We start from the raw sequence: 25,064 nt of genomic DNA on the forward strand, positions 1-25,064 counted from the left end.
GGACACCATATATTATTAATATATTGACAAGAAAATTTATGTTTCACCATGTTCTTTTAGTTATTTTAATTGATTTTGAAAAATTTTATGAAGCTAATTCTTTTAATAAAATGGATATTTGATGATACATATGCGTATACTCGTGTTATATAGATTGTAAATTAATCCATATTAGCATTAATTTAAACATACTTATGAGATATAGTAAATATGCTTTTGACTTTTTTTAAATTTTTATCATTTGACAACATGGACAATTAAAGACACCCCGAACTCAACAAAACATAAATTTTCTCGTCAAGATATTATTTATTGATAGTGACCTATTATATTCTGAAAGAAAATACTCAGGATCAATGCTGGAAGGTACTCAGAATCACGTGCTCTTGTTCGTGGATAGTCCTCTTTTAATGTTTTAATGGAGGGCTTAATCAAAAATTGAAAATTGAGAGGGTAATAATTTTTATAGCCATAAATCAACCAAAGGATATGGTGTTTTTACAAATTTTCTTAAATGTTCCATTTATCAATAATTAAAACTTTTAGCTTTTAAAAAAAATTGTAATGGATTCTTAAAATTTCACGGAGAAAAAAGTGTTTCAAAAGTTACGTAAGTATTATTTTGCATGGCTTAATAGTAGTAGTAATATGCATAGTGAATATATAAATCCCCTAGAAATTATGCCCTAAAATCATGTTTAGGGTGTTTGGTCAGTTCTTAACCGAAAGACAAACAAATCTATACAGTGATAAACAGACAATAAGAAAAATTTTATCATGTTCAGAATTCATAAAAACATGAAAGAGAAGGAGAAAATTTAAAAAAAAACAGTTAGAAAGATGATGGAAACTTTGAGAATTACAGTTTCTAAATGATAGACGAACGGACATATATAATTATAGAGTAGCTGCACCACAATTTATATAGAAGCTTTGCTTTGCTAGTAATAAAATCAGGAAGGACAGACATAAGTTGGAAAAAGGGATAGTTAAATGACCTAGCCTCTTGAAAATAATTTTTTCAAGAACATAATAAGACTAATATAAAGAATATATTTCTATGAAGTTAGAAAACAACTTTCCTTCATATACCTGATACTTAAAAGTTAAAATTGTTTTTTACAACAAAAAAATTACAACACTCTGAACCATTTTTATGTGTACAACATTTAGATTTATAGATTTTTTCATACTATACTGAGCTCTATGTCAATGATTTTCCGGATAAATAATTAAAAAAAAAAAACATATCTCTTTATCTCTAGATTAACAGGAAATAGGATTGGTCAAGTCAAGATATAGTTTTACAAAGATGTGATAAATTAATTGGATGTATAATGGTGTGGGGGGGGGGGCCGGTTTTTTTTCCATAAAAGGATTAATTTTATGGTCAAGAATATAATGGGAGGGGTCATATATAAGCTGATAAAACAAGTTGACCGGAAATGCGTAGTTGGGCGTTATTTGACATCTTGAATACTCTGGGTGAAAATTTAGGGCGGAACATCAAACCAAGCTTATTTCTGATTGGTTGAAATCATTGTCATATATTCTGGTAAAATCCTCGCGCATTTGTGAAACCCTGTGATAGGAAAGGATTTAGTAATGCGATTTTATAAATGGAGTAGGGAATAAGAGAAGTAATTAATAAGCCTTAATAATTTGTATATGTTTTAGCAGGAACTAAAGGTATTGATCAGAATATTTTTTTGATAGTTTTATATGACATAGAGATAAAAAACATTGTACAGAAACAAAGAACTACTTTTTAAAAATGCAATTTTTCCCTAATTCCTGAATACAATTTATCTAGCTTACATTTGTTTCTAAGCTATATCCTCTCATATATTAAAAGTTTCTTATGTCTGTAGCCTAAGATTTCTATAACTACTAAACCGATTGACTTCTACATTTTAGGGAAGCCTTTCATAAGTCATGGTTTTAGACTCTTTAACTTTTTTATATTTAAGCTTTGGGTGGTTTTGGGCTACTTTCTACCACCTTCCTATCCTGTTAGAGACAGAGTCCTAGATGCTAGGGGCAAAATCGCTAGTAATTTAATAAGAAATAGTATTTAAAACCATTTTCATATTTTGTTATATATATAATTTAAGTAAAATAACTTTTCTTTTGAATTAAGAAAAACAAATAAAGTTTTCTAGCAATTTTATTACCTAATGTCAGTTATTTCCTATCATCTGATAATGGGGTAGGGAGTGGCCAAACGTCAATTTATAAACGTGGTCATATTTTCTGTCATAGTGGTCATAACAAAAAAATTTCTTTTGATTTGTATTAAAATCATCCATAGTATGCAGGGTATTTCAAAAAAAGTTTTAATTTTTAATTAAATCGTGGGGTGGATACTAATGGGTTAATTGTATAGAAAAAATTTCAAAACATGAATTTTCAGTTGTGGTGGCTGAACAAGTTAGTGGGTGAGGGGGAAGGGGGATGAAATGCTCACCCTTGTTTGTAATTTTTTTTTGTAAAGATAGAAAGCTATATTTATTAATTTACTTTTTGAGTGTGGACAAAAGTTAATTTTTCTAAACTCAATTTAATATAACTATATCCTTTCAGGCAAAGGACAGGTCAGCAGCAAGCAAACCTTGCCATGTCATAAAGATACAGAGCAAAATTTTTAGGCCCTAAACAAATAATTAAAAATTGATGAAATGCTAAAATGATCCATCATAATAAAAAAAAACTAATGTGAAATGTAAGCATACAATCCATTTTTAGGTTCCAGATAGGTTCAAGACACATAAAAAAGTATTTTTTTTGCGTCTTGAACAAATGATTTAACAACTAAGCTTGATTTTACAGCACAATAAGTGAACATGAAAAAAAACACAGAAAAGTTAGACGATATTGGTTGACAAAATTATCATTTTCAGATGATACCGTAATATATTTTTAAAAATTTTCAAAAGAAAATGTTATTCTAAATCATTATTACACATTAGAAACATATAATGAACATCTTTATATGTTTTTGTTGTTAAAAAAACTGAATATCAGACTGAAAGTTTTTAGCAAAGTTTTTCTTGTTCTAACTTTACAAAGTTATGAGACCTGTGATTAGTTATAATCTAATTTGGAGTATATATCCATTTCAACAAAATAGCATCTCTAACATATATCTATTTTGTTACAGAAACATATTTTTGTAAAACAAATATTATCTCAAAGTAGGCTATTCATATTTTGCTGTATTAATACAATAAACAATTATGATAAAAATCAGTGTGTGTGAAAACAAGTATTTTCTTAGAGCTAAAGTTACCTTTTATGTTTTTTTCTTTTATATGTTACTTCAATTCTATCTAATAAGGCTAATTGATTGAATTTTCTCATTTGAATTTGAATTTAAACCAGTGCAATTTTATGCTATTTATTCTATCAAACGTTTTACATTATTGTGAAAACATCTAAATTAGTATAACCCCTTTTCCCTTTCCCGTTATCTCCATATAAATATCTTTTGTTTAAATGGATATAAAATATGTGGATATTGTAACATTGGAATTTTGTAATCAATTTAGGTTGCTAATATAATCCTCAGACAATGATCAATACATTCCTCCGGGGGAGGCGACGGGATAAAGTCATAAGGTGGGGGAGGGGGTGGGAATACATTAAACTTATCTCCAAGGTTTTTCCTTTCATGAAATTTGAAAATTAAGGCGACTGTTAATTGGGTTGTATAACCATGCAATGTCAAAACATGTTCAATAATTTCTTTAATCTGCAGACGGGGTAAATTTGTTTATTATAATTTTTTAGGTGTTAATTTATTGTCCATTGTCCTACCTAAAGATCCCTAGAGATTTGAACACTTTAACAATAGGAGGGAAAAATATCAAAACTTTTTGAGAAAAATGTTTAATTAGTATATCCTATTTTTTCCCTAGCCTCTTAAGGAGGGCGGGAGACGTCAGAAATAGTTTAAAACAACCTCCAAGATATTTATTAAGCTTCCCTGAAAAGAACAACCCATCCGAGATCTTTAGTTCAGACAAATAACCTTCCTACTTCATTATAGGATTACTAAAGGTTAAAGACCAGGGACATTCAACTAAAATGAGAAATGGGAAAAGGAAATATTTAACCTCTTAGGAACATCTTATAAAACCAAATCTAGCCTTACCTAATCATAAAATATTATCACTACCGCCCTACTTAATGTAAAATTATAATTTTGATAGTAGTATTTTTTTTTAATTTGAATAATAGACGTCCAAGCTTTTTTTTGTGGGGGGGGGCTAAAATTTTTTTAAGCGGGGGGTAATTCGTTTTTTTTTTTGGGGGGGGGGGTAAATGACGCGCGAAGCGCGCTGCCAATTTTTTTTACTTCCCCCCCCCCAAAATTTTAACCCCGGGGGTAAAATTTGCTTGGGGGGGTAATTACCCCCCCTGAAATCTGTTGGCAGGGGTAAATTTAGTTTACCCCCGGGGTAAAATTTTTTGGGGGGGTTATTTAAATTTTATTAAATATTTAGTATTAAAAATGCGGCGAAGCGCGCAAAAAAAAATTTTATTAGAGATTTTTTATTTTGGGGGGCCCCCCCAAAATTGTTTTGGGGGGGTAAATACCCCCCCTGGGTAGAGGTAAATTTTAAATATGTGGGGGGGAAAACGCCCCATTACCCCCCCCCCCCTTGGACGTCTATGGTTCGAATAGTTATTTATCGGCCCCTCGTCATTTAGAAATCTGTCTATAATACAATGCTATGTATGATATTTCAGTATGCTGGAAAATTTACATCTATCCTGAGTATATTATGATATTATCCTTACAACCCAACCATCCAAAAATTTGAAGGCATTTAATACTTTTAACAAAGAAAATAACTTGGTTCTACCAGGGACCAGGAAATTCAACTTTAATTTCATGGGTTCATATTAAGATTTTAATGTATAGTCATATTCAAGTACCTTTGAACTTCCTAGAAAGCTGGATTATCTTGACCTGCAGAATCATATATGGATTGTTGTTTTATAGGATGATTTGTGGAACACAGTAAAAGTGTCGGACTGATTATGACGTAAAAAAAATTAGCCAATGAGAGGCCATTATTGACCAATGGTAAAATTTATAGTGGCCTCTCATTGGCTAATTTTTTTTTACGTCATAATCAGTCCGACACTTTTACTGTGTTCTGATTTGTGTATTTGATTCACCTAAAGGCTTTGTTAAAGTCCAATCGACCTTTGTGGTTTCCCGAGCAAGTTCCTAGTCGAGTAAAGCAACACCTTAATTTAAGAAAAAGAACAAGGGAGGGAGGAGATATTGGAATGTTTCTTACACTAGTCCCCACAGTTTTATAATTACGTTTTATGGCGTTACCACTTTTGGGACTTATCAAATTTAATTGGTTGGTTCATGAAGTTGAGTGTTCAAACCAAATAATCAAAAATTAAAATTTACGAAATGGATAATTTTGTATATTAACATTGGGGATGTACAACCCTAGTCTCTGATAAAACTAGAAAATTTTGACCAAGTATAGGATTATAGGGGAGAAAAGTTTACTAAAGAGAATTCAGGGTTCCTGTTCTAAATTTAAAACAATTCTTTTTAAAAATTTAATTAACCTTTTCTATTATATAACCGTGGATAAGAGTTTTAATTTAAAATTTAGGATTGGCAACATTACTCTACATTTAAACCTTGTATGGTAATTCATGTAACAACAAGGTATAATCATAATAAAAAGATAACTGTTTTATTTTGAAACATCAAATTTTCCCCAATTTTCAAAGCCTAAGATAATCAATTCTATTGATGATCAATAAAAAAAAAGTGGCAACCCTCATTCTCGGTTAAACTTTTTTCTATCAAATATTGAAGATATACATTATTATTATATACTTTTATACAGGCCCATACATAGCAATTTTCAGGGGGCGGGCGCTTAGTTCACTTCCTCAAATGTTAACTTTAGGAAATACAAACGGATTATAAAATAAAATTAAAATCAACAAGGACGACAACATTGATAGGTAGCAAAGCACAAAAAAATCATGGAATGGACAAACAGACAGAGTGAGCTATAGAGCAGATGTTCAGTTCTCATAATAATGAAAAGTTGAGACAGAATAGGCAAGAGCTCCAAGAAAATCACGTTTACATCTTTTGAAGTATGACCGATAGACAGACGGACAATACAATAATAGGAATCTTAACTATGCTATAAGACTGGCTGACGAACAGCTAAGCGAATTATAGAGTAGCTTCGAACTAAAAATGTGGGAATTCTTCACACATTTCTATAAATATGGTATACATCTACTTATTTTTATTAGAGGTTATCAACACCCCCCAACACCCCTTAGGCACGTCTCCCACTTTTACATTTATTATATAAAATATTTCTTTTCATCTGTGTGTGTATGAAACTATGGAACTGTACCTACTTTTACAAAACTTTTTTGGCCAATTTCCCTTAAGCTTTTCTTGGTCCCTTTTTTTGGTAGCAAGTCTACTCTTAACTTTAAGATTGTTTGTCTCCAGTATAGCCAATTATAGAATATAAGCCTTAGTAGCCATTAAGGACACTTTAAATTGAGTTCCAGCCATTACCTTTGATTACCTTAAATTTAGTGTCGGCACCTCGGGGCTAAAAAAACTGGTTTTAATCTTATAATTGTACATTCTATATCCGCGGAAAGCTGTTTATAATACGATGCGAGAAATAACTATTATCTTGTCATTATTAATATCTAGAAGCGAAGCTCAACTATAGTTAAAGGTTGACACAGTCCGTACGTCTTTCAGTTACGTCATTCACCGCTGTTCGCAATGAAGAACATTTTCTAACCTGTGGTTCGGGTTACTACATCAATAGTATAGAAGTACAAAAATAAATTGTAAAGGGGAGGATTAAACAGTCAATTAAAGTAAATTGGACTTTTCCAATTTTTTCTTTTACCAACTTTTTTAGAAGTATAGTTCGTTTAATATATGTTGGTCAATCTTAAAGTTATCATTTTAATGTTCTTCTTTCTTCTATTAGAATAAACTGGTTTTTAACCTTTAAGAAACCCAATTGGCTGCCTTCTATTGTTTAATAAAAACGCAAATAGAAGGTTTCATAAATTCTCATTTCGAAACAAAATGCGACAACTCTCTTTATTTGATATTAGATCTTTTTGTTGTTGTTTTAAGCAAGCTTTGAGAATTGTTTTTTTTCAAGAGCAATAGGCTGTTTATTACACTAGTCCCCGAAGTTTTAAAATAATATTTTCTTATTCGTTAACGTAACAACTTTGGGGGCATTAGTGAATTTTGATTGGTTAGCTCATTAAGTTGAGTGTTCAAACGTTTCAGCAACTATTTTTTTATCTACAGAAGGGGTAATTTTGTGTATCATCATTGGGGATGTACATCAATTCATTGGCCATTATCTTATCTCTTTACATCCCTGCCTTATGCCTGCTGTATATGTTTCTTTTTCGCTATTGTGTATATTTTCAAAACTTTTATGTGTTTTCTTATAAATATCTGTTCACCTCAGGGGGAGAGATATTTTCTCTAATAAAATTGATAATAGCACTTGGATCTTACACCATATTTAACGGTCTTTAATAATGTGAAATGTGTAGAGGGCTAAAATAATTCTACCCCCTTTCAAACCTTCTATCCCTTCCCCTCCTACTGGATAAATAAACTGACCAATAATCGAGTTCCATATTAGCAACCTAAATCGACGACAATTATTCCCCTGTCATAATATCCACATATACTCCTAAATTGATTTATAATAAGAACTTTAAATTCCATACAATTATGCACTATCAAAGCTCTGACCAATCAGCATCATGCTAGAGACATGAAAAACGATTACCACTGCATGAAAATTAAGAGTATGGTAATACATTGGCCCAGAAACAGGCATAGCTTTTGTGCTAGAGGGAACAATTAAAAATTCTATTTTCATCTTAAGTTAGGTTTTGACGTAAATTAGATGTTTCTTGGCCTAAAGAGGCATTATAAGTTAGTCTTAGCTGTTGGACCTAAAGTTCTGAAGCATCAGTTTCATGGACAATAACTTGGCAAGATAATTTACAAGATGTAATAATTGATTCACATTGTTCTTATTTTTTAATGGATGGAAGAAAATAATACAGAATGTCGACTTAATTTTTATGTATATGATGATTTATTTTTTAATAATTAATGTGCCCAGAAGTCTTAATTATAAAGATAAACCCTTGAAGTTAGATTTAAGAGGTCTTTAAATGGTTGCACCTGTTTAAGTGTCAGAGCATTTCCTCTATTATCTTGTTTACATATGTTAGGAGCCTTACAGTTATAAGTCTATCGTGTTCTACTCTTTGTTTTCTTGAATGACTTGTCTTATCCTTTCAAAACACGGATATACAATACATTATTCATTTAATACTTATATTTGCGAGAACTTTTGTTTAATGAAATCTTCTCATTTTCAACACTTACAAAACGGCTTGCTTTATTGCATCAAGATCCATGACAGATCTATAAAGGAAATAAACTTCTTTAATTGAGCTCAAGTCTTCCAAGCATACAGTGTTTAAAACTCATAGTGCTCCAACAATCCCTATTTAACTCTCATTGACCAGAACGATAAGACCCTTTATTCTACTTTTTGCATCATTAATTCAATTTTTTTAATCCATGTTGCTATATGAATAACATTGAAGTATTTGATGTCTTTTCATAAAACAGACCAGTGAACAACGTGAACTGTAGGCTAGTATTTAAAATAAATTCAAATGTTTGTTAACAAAATAAGATAAAACCTTTTTTTAGGCCTTACAATTTAATATTTGCAGGGGAGTGGGAAAAGAATTTCTACCTACGATAAAAATAGCTTAAAACTATGGTATGACAAATATATAAGTAAAATGAATGTATATCCCAAATGGTTCAATGATTCATGAAATTTTACGCTTCAGAAGTACATTTTCAGTTTTATAATATTGATAACGAATCTAATTTTTCAGTACGCCAGCCTATAAGAAGGTAACACCATTGGGAAACTGGGGTTTCTCGCTGCTATTTGTGATAGACCGAGATTAGTGATTTAATGAGACAGCATAAAGTGGCACCCAAAAAAATGACATCATATGATAAAATAACCACTGCACTGAGTGGCCAGTACAAATTTTACCATTGGTCAATTACCGTATATACTGGCCTCTCATTGGTCAACTTTATAGTATGACGTCGTTTTTTTGGTGCAACTTTATGCTGTCTCTGATTAATTATCTGGTCTGTCGGTCATTCTACAAAAGACATACATTGTATATCAAATGGAGAAAGCCTAAAGTGTCATGTGTGACGTCATAAAAATCCATCTTTTTTGAGGGGGTTTCCTTTTCCACTTCTCCTCTCATTCTTCCTTTTAAGACATATTTTTTTGACGTCACGCATGACACTTTAGGCTTTCTTGTCAAATGTTTTCTATATTTCTAATATTTTCTCTTATTCATTTGAATATGACCACTGGTCATTTACTCTAAATAATCATTTTGGCCGTTTGTCCGTCCATGCTTCACTACATTGATGTTTTAATCCTTTCAGTTTAGATTTTGGAATGTATTTCAATGTTGTAGAAACGTTTGTGTATAAATATGTTATGATTCTATCAGTTTACAAAGGAAAGTCTTGATTAAAGGTGAGATTCAATATTTCAGTTTCATTCAACTTTTCAGGAGCGTGAAGATGGGGGGGGGGGACAACACCACCCCTCTAACTAACATTAGCCAGGGAGGGAGGATACATTAGCTGTTTATTACAGTAGTCCTTAAAGTTTTATAATAACGTTTTCTTTTTCGTTGGCTGAACAACTATATGGACTTTTATTAAATTTTGATTGGTTAGTTCAATAAGTTGAGTGTCCAAATGTTTCAACTGCTAATCCTTATACTAAAGTAACAGGATGTCTGTGTGTTTGTGTGTTTGTACCGAAGGATCTCACTAACCGCTGAACCGATCGGGTTCTCCTTAACAGGGTAGCTTCTTATAGGTCCTGGGAAGGTTTATAACTATTTTCTTGAGGGGTGGGACACCCCCAACCCACCCCCCAAATTTTTTATTTTTATTTTTTTAACTAAAATTAAAAATGAAGGGGAGCAACCCCCCCCCCCCCAAAAAAAAAAAAAAATATATAAAAAATAAGAAATTAAATTATTAAATTCGACTCTCTCCTCCTCAAGTGCCCCTAGAGGCTTCTAGGGGCGTAGCCGCTAGTTTTAATCTATAGAAGGTGTAATTTTGTGTATCATCATTGGGATATACATTAAATTGTCGTATCCCTTTAGATCCCAATCCCCCCTCAAAATACTGTGCACGCGCTTGCAACTTTTACAATAGCCGGGTTCTATAAATACAGTCTTTGATAAATCACAACAGACTTTCTTTATGCTTTAATGTAACATTTTAAAATTAATTTGATGAAATAAATGATTATGGAATTAACAAAATACAATCTTTCTCCTCTCCTTTTGAGGAAAAAGAATCATTAAATTTACGTAAACAAACTATTTGGAATAAAATTAAATTAATATAATAAGATATTTTTAGGAACTATAAGCTCAATAAAAGATCAGTGTAATAAATACAGATATATAATATAGTTGTATTTACAAATAACTACCTCCCCCTTTTCGATGACCTTTATCGTCTGTTGGCAAATTATTTTCTGCTACTTAGCTGTGTTAATATTCCCACACCATTGGTTGATTTTCATTGACCCGATTGAGAGTCGGCACAAGAATATTGGGATAGAGAAATACAGTTATTTAACCCATTCCCTCTCTAGTGTTTCACTTTAATAAAAAAGTTCAGAACACCTGCTCACCAACAGAATAGCCGAAGCCATGCTAAACGGTGAGTGTGTCACAAAGATCCCCACCAGGGGGACACCACAAGGTGGCATTATGTCCATCATCTTCTGGAATTTAGAACCAGATGATCTTTTAGATAGGTTCCCAGATGTACACCCCAGCATGATAAATGCCTTTGCTGATGACTTAGTGGACTTAGTCACAGGTATAGATATATCAATCATAGAGGATCGTCTAAACCAGGATGCAAAGGTAATGGAAACCTGGGCCAAAGACTGCGGCCTCAGCTTCAGTGCCTCAAAAACCAAAATCATGGTTTTCACCCGCAAACACAACATCAGAAACCACATAGTCAAGGTAAATGGTGAGTTAGTCGAAGTTGTTAAAACCTTTAAGTACCTGGGGGTCACTCTAGACTCCAAACTCACCTGGACCAAACATGTTGATAACATCACCAGGAGAGCCAACATTGTCATGAACCAGTGTCGTAAAATGCTTGGGAAAAATTGGGGGCTAAGACCCAAAGTGTGTAGGTGGATGTACACTAGTCTAGTCAGACCCATCCTTACATATGGATGTCTAGTTTGGCTAAACAGTGCCTACAAAACCACACACATTAAAAAACTAGAAAAGGTCCTGCGCAGGGGGTGCCTTGCCTCTCTTAACGCAATGAAAACCACAGCCACACAGGCCATAAAAATTATTTTAGATCTACATCCTATAGAAATTCATATTAAGGCTCTATCACTGAAAAGTTACCTAAGGTTGACGAGGAATGGTAACTGGTCACACCAGGATGGAGAGGTCACAAAACCTGAAAACCACACCAACAGAGTTCTAAAATTGGCAAAAGAACTCCCAGAACTATCACTGCCATCAGACAAGCTCATCAACAAGCAAAGGGGTGAGTTTAATTTTATTAGTATCATAAAAACAAAAGATGAGCTGAACAAATATCAGTTTAAGCTCACTCCATCAAATGACAGCACCATCCATGTCTACACAGACGGGTCAAAAACCAAATCAGGTAGTGGCTTTGGCTACACAACTAAAGGTATCAATATCAAACAACAGGGATACAGGCACCTAGGTAAGATTGCCACAGTGTTCCAAGCGGAAATCCTGGCAATGGAAGCTGCGGCACAACATCTACTAGAAATCAACCCCACAGGTAAAAATATTAAAGTACATATTGATAGCCAGGCAGCTATCAAAGCTGCAAGTAAGTATATAGTGGACAGCACCTGCGTGGCGAGAGCCAAACAGGCACTAAACAGATTAGGTAAGAAAAATATGGTGGAACTTATCTGGATCCCAACACATGTAAGTCACAAAGGTAATGAAATTGCGGACCGCCTCGCCAAGCTTGGCTTTGCAATGAACAACAAACAGGTAATCTATCCAGAACCACATGCACCCATTCCTACATCATACATCAATGGTATAATCAAAGACTGGGCCGACAGGGCTCATCAACAGAAGTGGATGAGTCCTGCTGACCCAAGATTCTGCAGACAAACATGAATGTTCCTGAAAGAAGCCAGAAACAATGTCTGGAAACTCATCCAGAATAATAACAGGACCTATGTCATGTATGCATGCCAGATCCTGACTGGCCACGCTAACACTAATAAACACTTATTTAGAATGAACCTGACAGACAACCCAGGCTGTCAACAGTGTGGATTCCATGAGGAAACCATCGAACATCTCATCGGCTACTGCCCCAGATACAACAAGCTCAGGCTGGAGCTATTTGGTAACAACACCATACGGACCAAAGACTTCCATACCTTGAGCCTTAAGCACATATTAAAATTTATGAACAGAACAGGAAAATTTAGAGTTTAAAACCACAAGTTTAGAGAAACATATATCATAGGCGGACATGGGACACCATGTCACAACAAGAGAAGGCTAACATATACTATTTAGGTTTGCTAGCCAAGAACAGTGGTAACAAAGCAGATAGGTCTGTGGTCAAGTGCGTAGCATAAGTTTGGTCCCTGCCTTGGACAAGATGGCGAAGTCGTCCAAGTTCCTGAGGCCTGCTATATTCTGATACCTGATACCTGATAATAAAAAAGTTTGTGATATTTAAATTTTTTTCAGTATAGCTTCGAAACCGATTAATATAATTGGGACATACTGAAAAATCTTGTATAGCTTTCCCCGGATATAAAAATGAAAGATTGTGAAATTAGAACTAGTTTTGTTAACCCCTAGGGGCCAAAGGAAATCTTCATCTTTTTTGTCATTTTTATATTTAATCTTAAGCTTTGAGATTCTCTTTTTAGAAATTATTCTTTTTATAGCATTTTGATTTTAACCATAAATTAAAAATTTTTACATATTATAAATAAGATTTATTTTATAAGTATGTGGTTTATTTGTCCAATATATATACCATACAAAGTAGAAAAAATACAAGGGCTCGGCAGCTGCGCGTCAGCCGCCTGTAAATCTCAGGGTTACAATTTTGCTGTAAGTTAAAGCCTAACCCAAATATGCCAATCTCTCTTTTCAAAAAGCAGTTTCGAAGCATCCAAACGAGTTTAAATTTGAGGTTTAGTCTTGGCTGAGGCTCGACTGCCGAGCCCTGAAAAAGACCCTTGATCATAATACATCATTGACTTTTATCCTTCACTGCTTCACAAATAGGTGTTTAGTCGATACAGCAATATATTCCTTGGTAGAAGCATAACCCGCGACCGCGGCTCAACACGTAGCGCATCTGCTCGTCGTCGGGAAGGTGATAGGTTCGAATCTCGGTCATAAACCGCGTCATAACTAAAGACCTTAAAAATGGTTCATACTGCTGCTTTGTCAGGAGCGCGACATAAATAGTTAGAGTAGGGGGAATGCCTTGGCCCAAAACAGGCGCAACTCACTAACATACACAGTTAGGACTTCTCAGACAAAGGTCGTGCAATCAAAGGGTTGGTTGTCTGATGGGCATATGGACGGCTTACACCGCAATGATAGGGCTTAGGGCTGACGATTTTATCCTATATCCATAAAAAAAACCACATTGTTATAGAAACATTGACAAATTGTCAGCGGCCTATGCTCCCCCTGTGGAATGAAAAAGACTTGTTACTGTTTAAAAGCATTACAACACATAGAGAGAGAGGGGACAATGGCTGCTGTTCATTACACTAGCAGCCAACAAAGTTTTATTATAACATTTCTTGTCCGTTGACTTGACAATTTGGGAGACCTAAGTGAATTTCTATTGGTTGATTTATTAAGTTGAGTGTTTAATCACTAATGTTTCTCCACAAAAGGGTTGGTTTTGTTTATCATCTTTAGGTGTGTACATCATTTTATCGGCAATTGTCTGATCCCTTTAAATCGCTGATTACCAGAGCGCAAAAAGTGTATTTCCCAACATTCACCATTTGTGTCATTTATTCCCCCTTCACATTTTTTTATATTGTGGCTTTTGGCATTTTGAAAAAAAATTTTGGGTTCTATATTTTTGCAAAATTGATGGCACACCCGTAAATAACATCACCATATTATTATTATAAGCACAGACCATAATTTTTAAAAGAGCCATTAGGATCACTTTGTCTGTCCGCCCTTACGGACTGACGGACGAAAAAGTAAAGTATAGAATAGCTTTGCTATTAAAAAGAGAAAATTAAGTTTCCTGAACAGCATATGGTGTAAAATAGAAAAAAATGTTTTTTTTACCTTAATTAAAGAGTTAGGAACAGACGTTTAAATTGAAACTCTTTTCTTAATCCCGTTTCTTTAAAAATCTTACACTCAGAGTAAGAAAACCAATTCTGACCTGAATGAAACATACATTTATGTATGGAGGAGTAGAAATATTTACAGTATGACCTACAAAAAAGTATTCCCATACTCATAGAGATCCAAGGGTTGGGGGTAAAGAAGTGTTTAACCAACTCAAACTTTGAAACTACTCATTTTGCCCCAATCAAAATAAAAAGCTTGGACGTCTCGACTCCCCTTCCCTTCCAATACTAACTGTTTCATATGAAAAGAATTAAGGTTTATTTTTGTCCTATATTAACGCAGTTACTATTAATCATCCGCCCAATTTAGATAGTCTTGATGTGGCTTTAAATTACAGGAAAAAGGGCTTGGCTGCATATTTAAAAAAAAAACTTCTTATGTAAATTGTGACTACAGATTTTGAGGGTCGTTCACAAAACGCTGTAATTGCCGTCAAAAATTGCTTAACAACTTAACTCCAATTGAAAGTCGACATAGGGTTCCCAGCCTGTGAACATACTGTTATGTAACCCCTGCCCCCTCTATCATTTAACTCTTGAAAATACATTTTTTAATCACACTGTATATGTTTGGCATATGTATATCCAGTATTAACTAAAAATGATATTTCAACATAGAAAATACGGAAAAAACCACTTAAAGTCCTAAAAGTTTTATATTAATGTTTTCTTATTTGTTGGCTCAACAACTTTGGGGATTTTTATTAAATTTGGATTGGTTGGTTCATTGAGTTGAGTGTCTTAACCGTTTATTCAGTAATTGTAATCTACAGAAGGGATAATTGTATGCATAAACTTTGGGGATGTACATGGATTTATTGTCCATTGTCTTATCCCTTTAGATCCCTGACTTAAAGTTCCCAGTGTCTAAAAGTATCTCTAGAATGGCTACAAGTTTTTAAAGCTACATTTGATAAGAAACTAATACAATATTTGTAGATAAATCATTTTATTAAAACATTATGATATATATAATTTTATGGAATAATAATAACAAAAAAAAACATTATGAAGTAATGAAATTAAAATTACATAATTTGAACTGGGTTACTATAAATATTTTTGTAGATTCATGTATATTATTATTAGATAAAACTAAGATACCTAAATCTACATTACAATACAATAACAAGGATGACAATATTCAGAAGTAGCGAAGCACAAATAAAAGCATGGAATGGACAAACGGACAAAGTGTTACACATAGAAAAAATGATCAGCTGTCATAACAAAGAAAAGAAAGAGAGATAATATGCAAAACTCAAAGAAAACAAGTAAAAGATAAGGTTTATGTTTTGAAGCATAACCGACAGACAGATGAACACAACAATGTAAAGACTCGATGGGCATTTGTCATAGAAATCTTCACAGAAAATTTCTGACGAAGCCCATTTTGTTCCGAATTTGTATCACTTTTAAAAAGTGCGACTCCAGTTACGTCTTATTTTTCTTTCCCGAAAAAGGGAAGGGGGGAAGAAAATCTCTTCAAAAGAGATGGGGAAAACCCCCTTTTCTCTCATCTCTTTTTTCTTCCCCCTTCCCTTTTTTTCTTTCCCCCTTCCCTTTTTCGGGAAAGAAAAATATGACGTAACTGGAGTCGCACTTTTCAAAAGTGATACAAATTCGGAACAAAATGGGCTTCGTCAAAATTTCTGCTGTCTATTCTCAATTGCAGCCAAGAAAATCAGATTTCCACAAATGCGATACGGGCCGAATGATTGGCCGACTAACGGACGGACAGACAAAGTAAATTATAGAGTAGCCTCGCTCCTAAAACTACTACTTAAACTCTATTTCTATGAGCAAATAAAGTATTTTTGTACACTTCAAATCTTATTGTATGAGCAAGTAAAATATTTCCCATGTTTAAAATTACAAAAAAAAGTGTCTCAAGCTTACTTAAATTAGATTCGCTATTTATTAAGCTCATTGCTTTGCTAATATGTGTTGTTTAAAAATTTAGCTATATGCTTTTAAAAACTAGGTAAGTCCTAACAAAAATAATAATCGGTGGGTCAGATACGCTGACAAGTAAAAAACAATTTAAGTACATGTATTTTTGGTTCCAGGACAAACTCAGAAGTCCCAAACGTTGGAGTGGACAAACGCAGGAGTGTTAAATATTAATTTGATAAGTATTTCTATATAGGTTAGGTTAGGTTAAGATATGAATGTACAAATAGGTCCCCCGCAGGGGTTAGACATTTAAACAAAAACCAATAAGATGGTCTAAAATAGGTTAGGTTAAGTGTCCACTCCGACGTTTGTCCATTCCGATGTTTGGGACTCCTGCATTTGTCCTAGGGCCGTATTTTTAACAAAATAATTTCATTGAAAATTAACCTTTCCTATAATTAAACGTTAGTTAAACTCATAAATCGAAATCGCATAAATTTACAAGAATATAATACTGATTTTTTAACAACAAAAATATATAAAATCTCTTTAAAAATAAAAAAAACATCACAATTCCAACAATGATAAAACAATAATTATTACTTATACTTTTTTTTTCTTTTTCAAAAAAATATAAATAATAAAATTTAAAATATATTCATAATAAAATAACTTATGTGTATGTCATATTCATGGCTTTTAGTAAGGTTATGTTTAGAAATAAGTTTGTTTTAAAAAATTATAAATGCCCAAGAGATAAAATAAAGGGTTTTACAGGGCTCGGCAGCCAGCAGTCAATAAGCATCCAATTATCTGCCGTTTGACGACTTAAAAAAAATTTATTAACATATTTGTTTAGTGAAACGTGAGGATTCAAGCTTTTTTTAAATATTTAAAATTCAAGTTCATAGCGGCTTGTAAACGGCTTTTTCGCTCTTTGTAAGCGGCTATTTGATGAATTTTTGGTGGCTTATTAGCGGCTGCTTTACCCTTTTTTACAGAACACGTTTATTTCACATCTTAATTTACATACATTATTACCATTCAATTAACAAATCAATAATTTTTAACTTTATTGCTTTAAAATTATTTTTGAATAAAAAAAAATATTTTTTACAAAATATCCAAGAAATAGCTTGAACAATTATTTTTTGTAAACATTTTAAAAATAAAATATTTGATTTGTAATATAGGTTTTAATTTTATTTCAGATAAAATGATTGAATTTTATAAAATAATTTATAGTTTCTAAATGTATATACTTTATATTTAACGTTGTGTTTTCCAAAACATGTTTTTATTATAAGTCTGTATTAACTTTTTTTATAAATAATTTTTTGTTTACACTGTTTTTATTTCCAATCCTAATGTGATATTTTAGTTTCTTTTCCATTGTACAGATGTCATGAACCCTAAAAATAACAAGTTTAGTTTTCGTAAAAACGTGTGCCTTTCGTGTACGGACATTCAAACCCGAATTATTTTAAACTTACAAAACAATAAAATTGCGAATAAAAAATAAAGATATTCAAAATATCATTTGCAATCGAATACGGTTCTCAGCCATAATCAAAAATTATCTACTTTCAAATTTTCACGAATATTACGATAAAAATTTAAAAAATAATACCAGCCCGGAGCCCTCGGTGTTAACAAAACTGGTTTAATCGCATCAATTTTCATTTTAATATCCGCAGAAAGCTGTCTATAATACGATGCGATCAATTATTCCTGATGTTTTCAACAATAAATGAAAATAATTATATTACGAATAATAAAGACAAACCGACAACACTTTAAACAAAGCTAAGTAGCTTCGCTACTTTAAAAAAACAAGGACATACCTACCTTGTAGCTGGCTGGGGGTGGCGTTTGTTTATGCAAAGGTCCTGGGTTGTGTGATATTCCTACACAAAATACAAATATTGCAAATGCTGAAATATTTATTTTATTATTCCAATAGACTTAACATGCATAGAGTATTAATGATAAATGATGGCACACAAAAATGATTACAATTAGTGATTGAATAGTTTGGACACTCAACTAAATCTTTATTATAAGTGAAATGTCATCTCTCTTAATGCAATTTTAACTCACAAAATACAATCAATATTAAACTACAGTGTGTTTTTTTTTATGAGAACTTTTTTGAAAGAAATTTTATTCGACTTATAGTTATCAGAATTTAATGATTAATGGCTTATTTTTTTCGTTTTTTAATGCAATTAATAGAACATTAAAAAAATATTTCAGTTTTTAATTAAAAAGTACAGTAAAATTTAAAATTCAAAACTTAGGTGACAACATCAAAATGGTTTTAGCGCATTTTTCTTATGCTCAAATCGTCTACCCTTTGCAAGAAAAAAATTGGATTTTCAGTTGTCGACTTTGGGGGGCCAGTACTCCCTCTCTGGTTGAGATATGACCTGCAAACTTTGATATTTTCTAGTACATGTCCCCAATAGTATCTGTATCAATTTTTAGCTCTGGATCTCAACTTTGAAGCATTTCGCAGCCATTCTTGAAAAAGGTAGAAGATTTCAACATAAGAAAAATGTGCTAAAACCATTTTTAGATGTTGACACCTAAGGTTTTAATTTTACATTTTACTGTACTTTTTAAACAAAAAGTTGTAATATTTTTTTAATGTTCTATTAATTTCATTAAAAAACGAAGAAAATAAGCCATTAACCATTAAATTCTGATAACTATAAGTGGGGTAAAATTGCATTCAAAAAAGTTCTCATAAAAAAAAAACACACTGAATATATGAAAAATTGTATAAACAATTATATATTATTATTAATAATAAAAGTAAAAGTAAGTTATGACATGTATTGTCAATAAACCGACGAACATGACATAGTTAAAGACAGTACAAATAACCAATTCTAATCTCAAAGTATTTGAAAGGAATTGCCATTCAATATGACATTCATAATACAGCTACATTTTATTTTTATAAACTTATTTTTTTCTTAATCTAGTACATACAAATACTTATTTTTAGAGAATCTGCGCTTCTAAAAGCAAATAAAAAAATATTCTATAGTTATACCTCTATTGTTTTTATATGGCCTAAGTTAAGCCATGTTTAGAAAATACTTGTATATATAAATATGTATATGTAAATATATTTGTCAAATTTCAGGCAATATTTCATGTGAAAAATAAAGACCCTCTTACCTCATAAAAAAGTAAATAAAAAAAGGATGATTTTGATACGGTTCTAGGACAAGCGAAGGAGTGGACACTTAACCTAACCTATCATATTTTAGACTGTTAGGTTTTTTTAGTGTCTAACCCCTGCGAGGGGGCTTGTTTTTACATTCATATCTTAACCTAACCTAATCTGTATAGAATACTAAATTAAATTAATATTTTAACATTCCTGCGTTTGTCCAATCCTGCGTTTGGGACTCCTGCGTTTGTCCCGGAACCTTAAATACTTAAAATACTAAAACACCAAAGAAACATTTTGAATATTACTAGTTGCTTTGCCCCTAGGGGAGGGCGAGAGATTTCAGACAAAAAAAATCTTACTAATTTTATAGCATAGGATCTAGCAATCTTGTTAAAAGAATAAAAAACATCGTTGGTATAAAGTTAAAAATCAATCTGTCTAATGATGAGTTTAGGGTAGCTATGTTTTTATTGCTACAGTAACCTTTATGCAAAGTTTAAATATGATAGGACGGTACCAACATGAAATAAATGGGATATTAAGAAACTTAAAAGGGTTAACACAGAGAGAGATACAAAGCAATAAATCTTGTTTTTAAAATGCAGACTAAACGATCATATGCCTATAGTAATACTGTAAAAAAAACTTTTATCCTAAACAAGAATTTGTCTTTTTGGTACATAGGTAGCGGGACAAAGTGTCTTAAAAATCAGCCATGTGACATCATACAAATGAGGATTATCCATCTCTTTTTTAGTGGTTGTCTTTCCCATTTCTCATCTCATCTCCCTGATTTTTATGACGTCAAATGGTCGATTTTTTTAGACACTTTGTCCCGCTACTACAAAAATATTTAAATCTATATGTAATCATAGACAAAATTACAAAAATCATTCAGTATTATTATTCCGCTACTTATGAACTTACTTATAATTTTAAAAATAACTGGTGCATTTGTAGCTGGACAAAGTGTCAGCCTTGTGACGTCATAAAAATGCGGATTATCAATCTCTTTTCCTCTAATCTCCATCATTTTTATGACGTTACATGGCTGATTTTTGAAACACTTTGTCCAGCTACGCCTTAATCATCCGGGATTACCTTGTACCCATTTTAACCTAAACTTATACGCAGACAAACGAAAAACTAATTTCTAATGTAAAGGGTGTGCAAAAAAATGCGGACTTTTTTAAAATTGAAATTGCGCGGCTTGTGTTAATAGTAGAAAAATGTTATGCATATCGTTAGAACCGCTATAAACTCTATTTTTTGGAAATATAAGAAAGATTCCTCTGCTACGTATAGTTACGGAGCTACGTGTTAAAATGTCCCAACTGATGTAAAACTTGACTTGCGAGTAAATTTTAAAATATAACTAAAAATTAGAGAAGATATTTTGCAAAAAAGGGATGCCTACATTTTTTAATTTCAAATCGCGCAGCTTGTGTTAATAGTAGAAAAAAAATGTTACGCATACCATTAGAACCGCTATGAACTGTATTTTTTGGAAATATAAGAGCGGTTCCTGTCCTACAAATAATCTAGGAGCCTGATGGTAAAATGTCCTAAAATTTACTCGCAAGTCAAGTTTTAAGTCAGTTGGGACATTTTACCACGTAGCTCCTAAACTGTGAGTAGCACAGGAATCATTTTTATATTTCCTAAAAATAGACTTCTTAGCGGTTCTAACAATATGCATAACATTTTTCTACTATTAACACAAGCCGCGCAATTTTAATTTTAAAAAAGTCCGCATTTTTTTTTGCACACCCTTTATATCAAAATAACAAAGGGGGTGACATCTTTGATCGATGGGGACTTTGCGGAAAACTGCCAAATTAATTCTTATCAGAATAATTTTTAAAAATAAAATTTGAAATAAATTAAAAATCTTTTCAGTGTTAAAATCTAACGATAGGAAAGGCATAGGAAACACAATGCAATATTTGACTTTGGAAAATCATAGCAAATACAATAAATAATATAAATCATTGACAATACAAATAAACCAAATATCGTGATGCTTATGGAGCTTGGTGTCGCTTCGAGATTTACGCACCTTGAAACATGCCCCACTACTTATAATTGCGGTGTAAAGTTGATAGCATCTTTGTCTGAAAGACCTAACTGTGCATAGTAATGATTAATGGGCCAAGGCATTCCCCCTTATTCTTACTCTTAATGTAACGCGGCTGTCATATCAGCAATAGTTACCGTTTTTAAAGTCTCTTGTATGATGCAGTGTTGTTAAGACTCCAACTCGAAAAAAACGATACATTTTTAATTGCACTAATGCCGAGGGTTACAATATCATATTCATAAGTAGGGAAAATTGTAGCATTTCTACATTCGTAATGTATTCTTAATCAACAGCTCTTATTAGTAATTCTTAAATGCTAAATAGTTAGACTGTTTTTTTTCACCTAAGATGAAGATTCCTGTAAGGATTAGGTTCATTTAATGAAGTCAAACAGCCTTATTTTCATCATCGGAAGGTTTCATTTTACCATAGCTTGGAGTAATTCTAAGTACGTAACAATATGTAATATGAACTATAAGACTAACATTATAACGTGTAGAGTAGCCATGCTACAGGAGATGAGCTAAAGAGTCTTTGCAATATGTTATATAATGAATGTTGTATAGGTTATCCGTCAATGTATACCATACAGTTTTGTCAAGAGGTGCAACAACATAAAAAACAAAAAAATCTTCTAAAATTAGCAAGAAATCTTCGAAAGTTTTTTTTTACATGAAGGGAAAAGACAATGGCGATTAGTTTAATCCATTTTTCTCCCAATTTCTACCTTTACAACCAAGATTAAGTGGATTATAATCATTTAATCCCAATATCTTTAAGTTTAAGTGTTTAATTTAAGAATAACAATTAGTTTTTAGCAGTTTGACTTTGGTAAAACATTTAATGTTTTTATTATTATTTGTATGTGATATAAAGGGAAACATGAATTATTTAACCATCTTGTATTAAAGAATCAGAATATTTTTTTATTCATATAAAGCTTTTTTGAAAGGGGTATAGGGAATTACAAATGAAATTAAACAAAAATAAACTCTATAAATATCAATGTTGAAAGTAAGGGGGAAGGCAACAAATATCTTTAAATGGTAGCTAACGGTTAATAAATCTAGTTATACTAACTAAGTTTAGTTTAAATGTCATAAAGTAGTTTTTCGTAGTATCTAAGTGGAGTTGTGTCCTTTAAGATCACATAAACTACTTCACTGTAAGATACATTTTTGGGGATTGATATATACAGAAGGCTTAATGCCATATTAGACCATATTAAATACTATTCTTATAATAAAGTAACTGGATGTTTGTCTGTCTTTATGTCTATTTGTACCAAAGGATTAAAACTAAAATTGAAAATGCTAGTGTGGTTGATCAACTTTCCCCTCATCAAGTTCCCTTAGAGGCCTTTAGGGGCTGTACAATAAAATCCTAAAATATATAATCTTACTGGTTTGTAGGAATTCCATGTCAATAGAACCGATACTCTACATAGAACTCGTAATTGATTAGTCCATATACCATGTAGGAATTATACACTTTATAGGCAACTAAACATCATGCTTACCTTTCCTTTTTTAATATAAGTTAACTTATTTATTAAATGATAGCCTAAAACCACCCCAAGATTTGTATAAAGCTTCCCTAAAAGGTAGAACTCAATCAGTTATTTCCATATGCTATATCTTATGCTTCAGACAAAAAAAAAACCTTACTCCTTTATGTATTAGGATATTTCATTTGTTATATACATTATTTGAAATTTAAAAATACAAACCTATAGACTAAAATAATAGGAAGTTTTATAAATCTGGAAATCAAGATTAAAACACCAATATTTCTCACTCCCAAAAAATATGTTTTGATAAAAAATATATAAGAAAAGAAAACTTAAAGCAACCCCTCAAAAAATATAAAATCATTAAACACATTTAACATAAAAAAATAAATGATTCTCATAAATATCAGAGTTTTAATTTGTCATGAAAGATTGGCGAGACTGTTGAATTAGGTAAATTAATAATTAAATGTGTACTGGTAAGGTTTTAGACTGTTAAATTAGGATCATATTGCTAGATCCTTAAATTTTTGCATAAATTTTTATAATTTTTAAATTTCAACGATTCAACTTTTTATTGATATGCAAAAGTAAACCCCCCCATCCCCCCCCCCCCAAAAAAAAAAAATGAAAATAGAATTTAATCCAAAAGCTTGGACGTCATTCCCAACCTACCCTAAACCTTAGCGCTTTTAGGGAAGACTTCTATAACGGCAAGGTTCTGAGCCATTAAGACATATATAATAAGCTATAGAAATTGGAAAGAATTTTAATGAATATAATAGATTTGAAATCTGCATAAAATTTTAAGGATTTTTTTATAAAATTCGTTTTTTATATAATTCATTATTTTAAATCGCAAATCCAATCTAAGTTAATAAATTTTGACCAATAGGATAGGTGGATTGGAAACTACCTGCGCTCTAATTGGTTGAATGATGTACGTCACTTAAGCTTCTCCAATCAGGGCGCAGAAAGTTTTCAATCCACCAATCACAGATGTCAAAATTATTTAACTTAATTTGTATTTGCGCTTATAGATAAAGAATTATACAAAAAAACAAATTTTATTAAAATTCCTTAAAATTTTATGCAGATTTCAAATCTATTATATTTATTAAAATTCTTTCCAATTTTTATAGCTTAATATATAATACTTGAATTAATGTTTATGAATGCATGTATTTGTTTATGTATATGTGAGCATTATAGTAATATTGATGTGATATCAGGAAGTGAGTGACATAATTATATTAACAATACTTGATACCATACAGGGATATAGGGAAAAAAACAATGGATATCCGGGAGTATTGACTCCCCCCCCCCCCATTCATATTTTGATTATACTATTTTATTAGAAAAAGCTGAAAAAATATTTTTTGAATTCCCCCCACCCCACGGCCTTCAAATAGTTAAGCTAGTTATAAATTTTTTTGTATATTTGTCTAAGAGCCAGAGAATATAAATATTTATATAAAACATGAAACTATCCATTTATCCCTGGTACAAACAAAGTAGCACAGGGAATATAAGGGATATTCCAACAGAAAGTTTTGAAAACCAAATTTTGCAATAATTTTCAAGAGAAAAATTTGAAATATTTTGATGAAGCAGAGTATTGTGTCCAATAAAAAATGACGTCATGCAATACAAATGACCATTGATAGGTCAATTACAATATATACTGGCCTATCATTGGCTATTTGTATTGTATAGCACCATTTTTTATTGGACACTATACGTTGTTTCGATTTTGATCCATAGCACATAATATCATTATTTTAT

General features: G+C 31.9%; 2 protein-coding genes across 2 annotated transcripts in view; one reads left to right on the forward strand and one right to left on the reverse strand.

Annotated features, from left to right (window-relative positions):
- Positions 1-10,869: 10,869 nt before the first annotated feature.
- LOC145333206 (uncharacterized) lies at positions 10,870-12,360 on the forward strand. Its single transcript, XM_080178352.1, has one exon. The coding sequence runs from the start codon at positions 10,870-10,872 to the stop codon at positions 12,358-12,360; it is 1,491 nt and encodes a 496-aa protein (XP_080034478.1).
- A 5,252-nt stretch (positions 12,361-17,612) lies between these two features.
- LOC145333207 (uncharacterized) overlaps positions 17,613-25,064 on the reverse strand; it is a 115,675-nt gene continuing 108,223 nt past the window's right edge. Inside the window, exons 31-32 of the mRNA XM_080178353.1 lie at positions 18,348-18,401; positions 17,613-17,911 (exon numbers count right to left, since the gene is read on the reverse strand). Of these exons, the coding sequence (XP_080034479.1) occupies positions 18,376-18,401 (26 nt within the window). The 3' untranslated portion in view covers positions 17,613-17,911; positions 18,348-18,375. The remainder of the gene's footprint in view (positions 17,912-18,347; positions 18,402-25,064) is intronic.

This window comes from Acartia tonsa, chromosome 12, assembly GCF_053477335.1.
Source record: "Acartia tonsa isolate MP-2025a chromosome 12, ASM5347733v1, whole genome shotgun sequence".
In the NCBI taxonomy this organism is placed as follows: Eukaryota; Metazoa; Arthropoda; class Copepoda; order Calanoida; family Acartiidae; genus Acartia; species Acartia tonsa.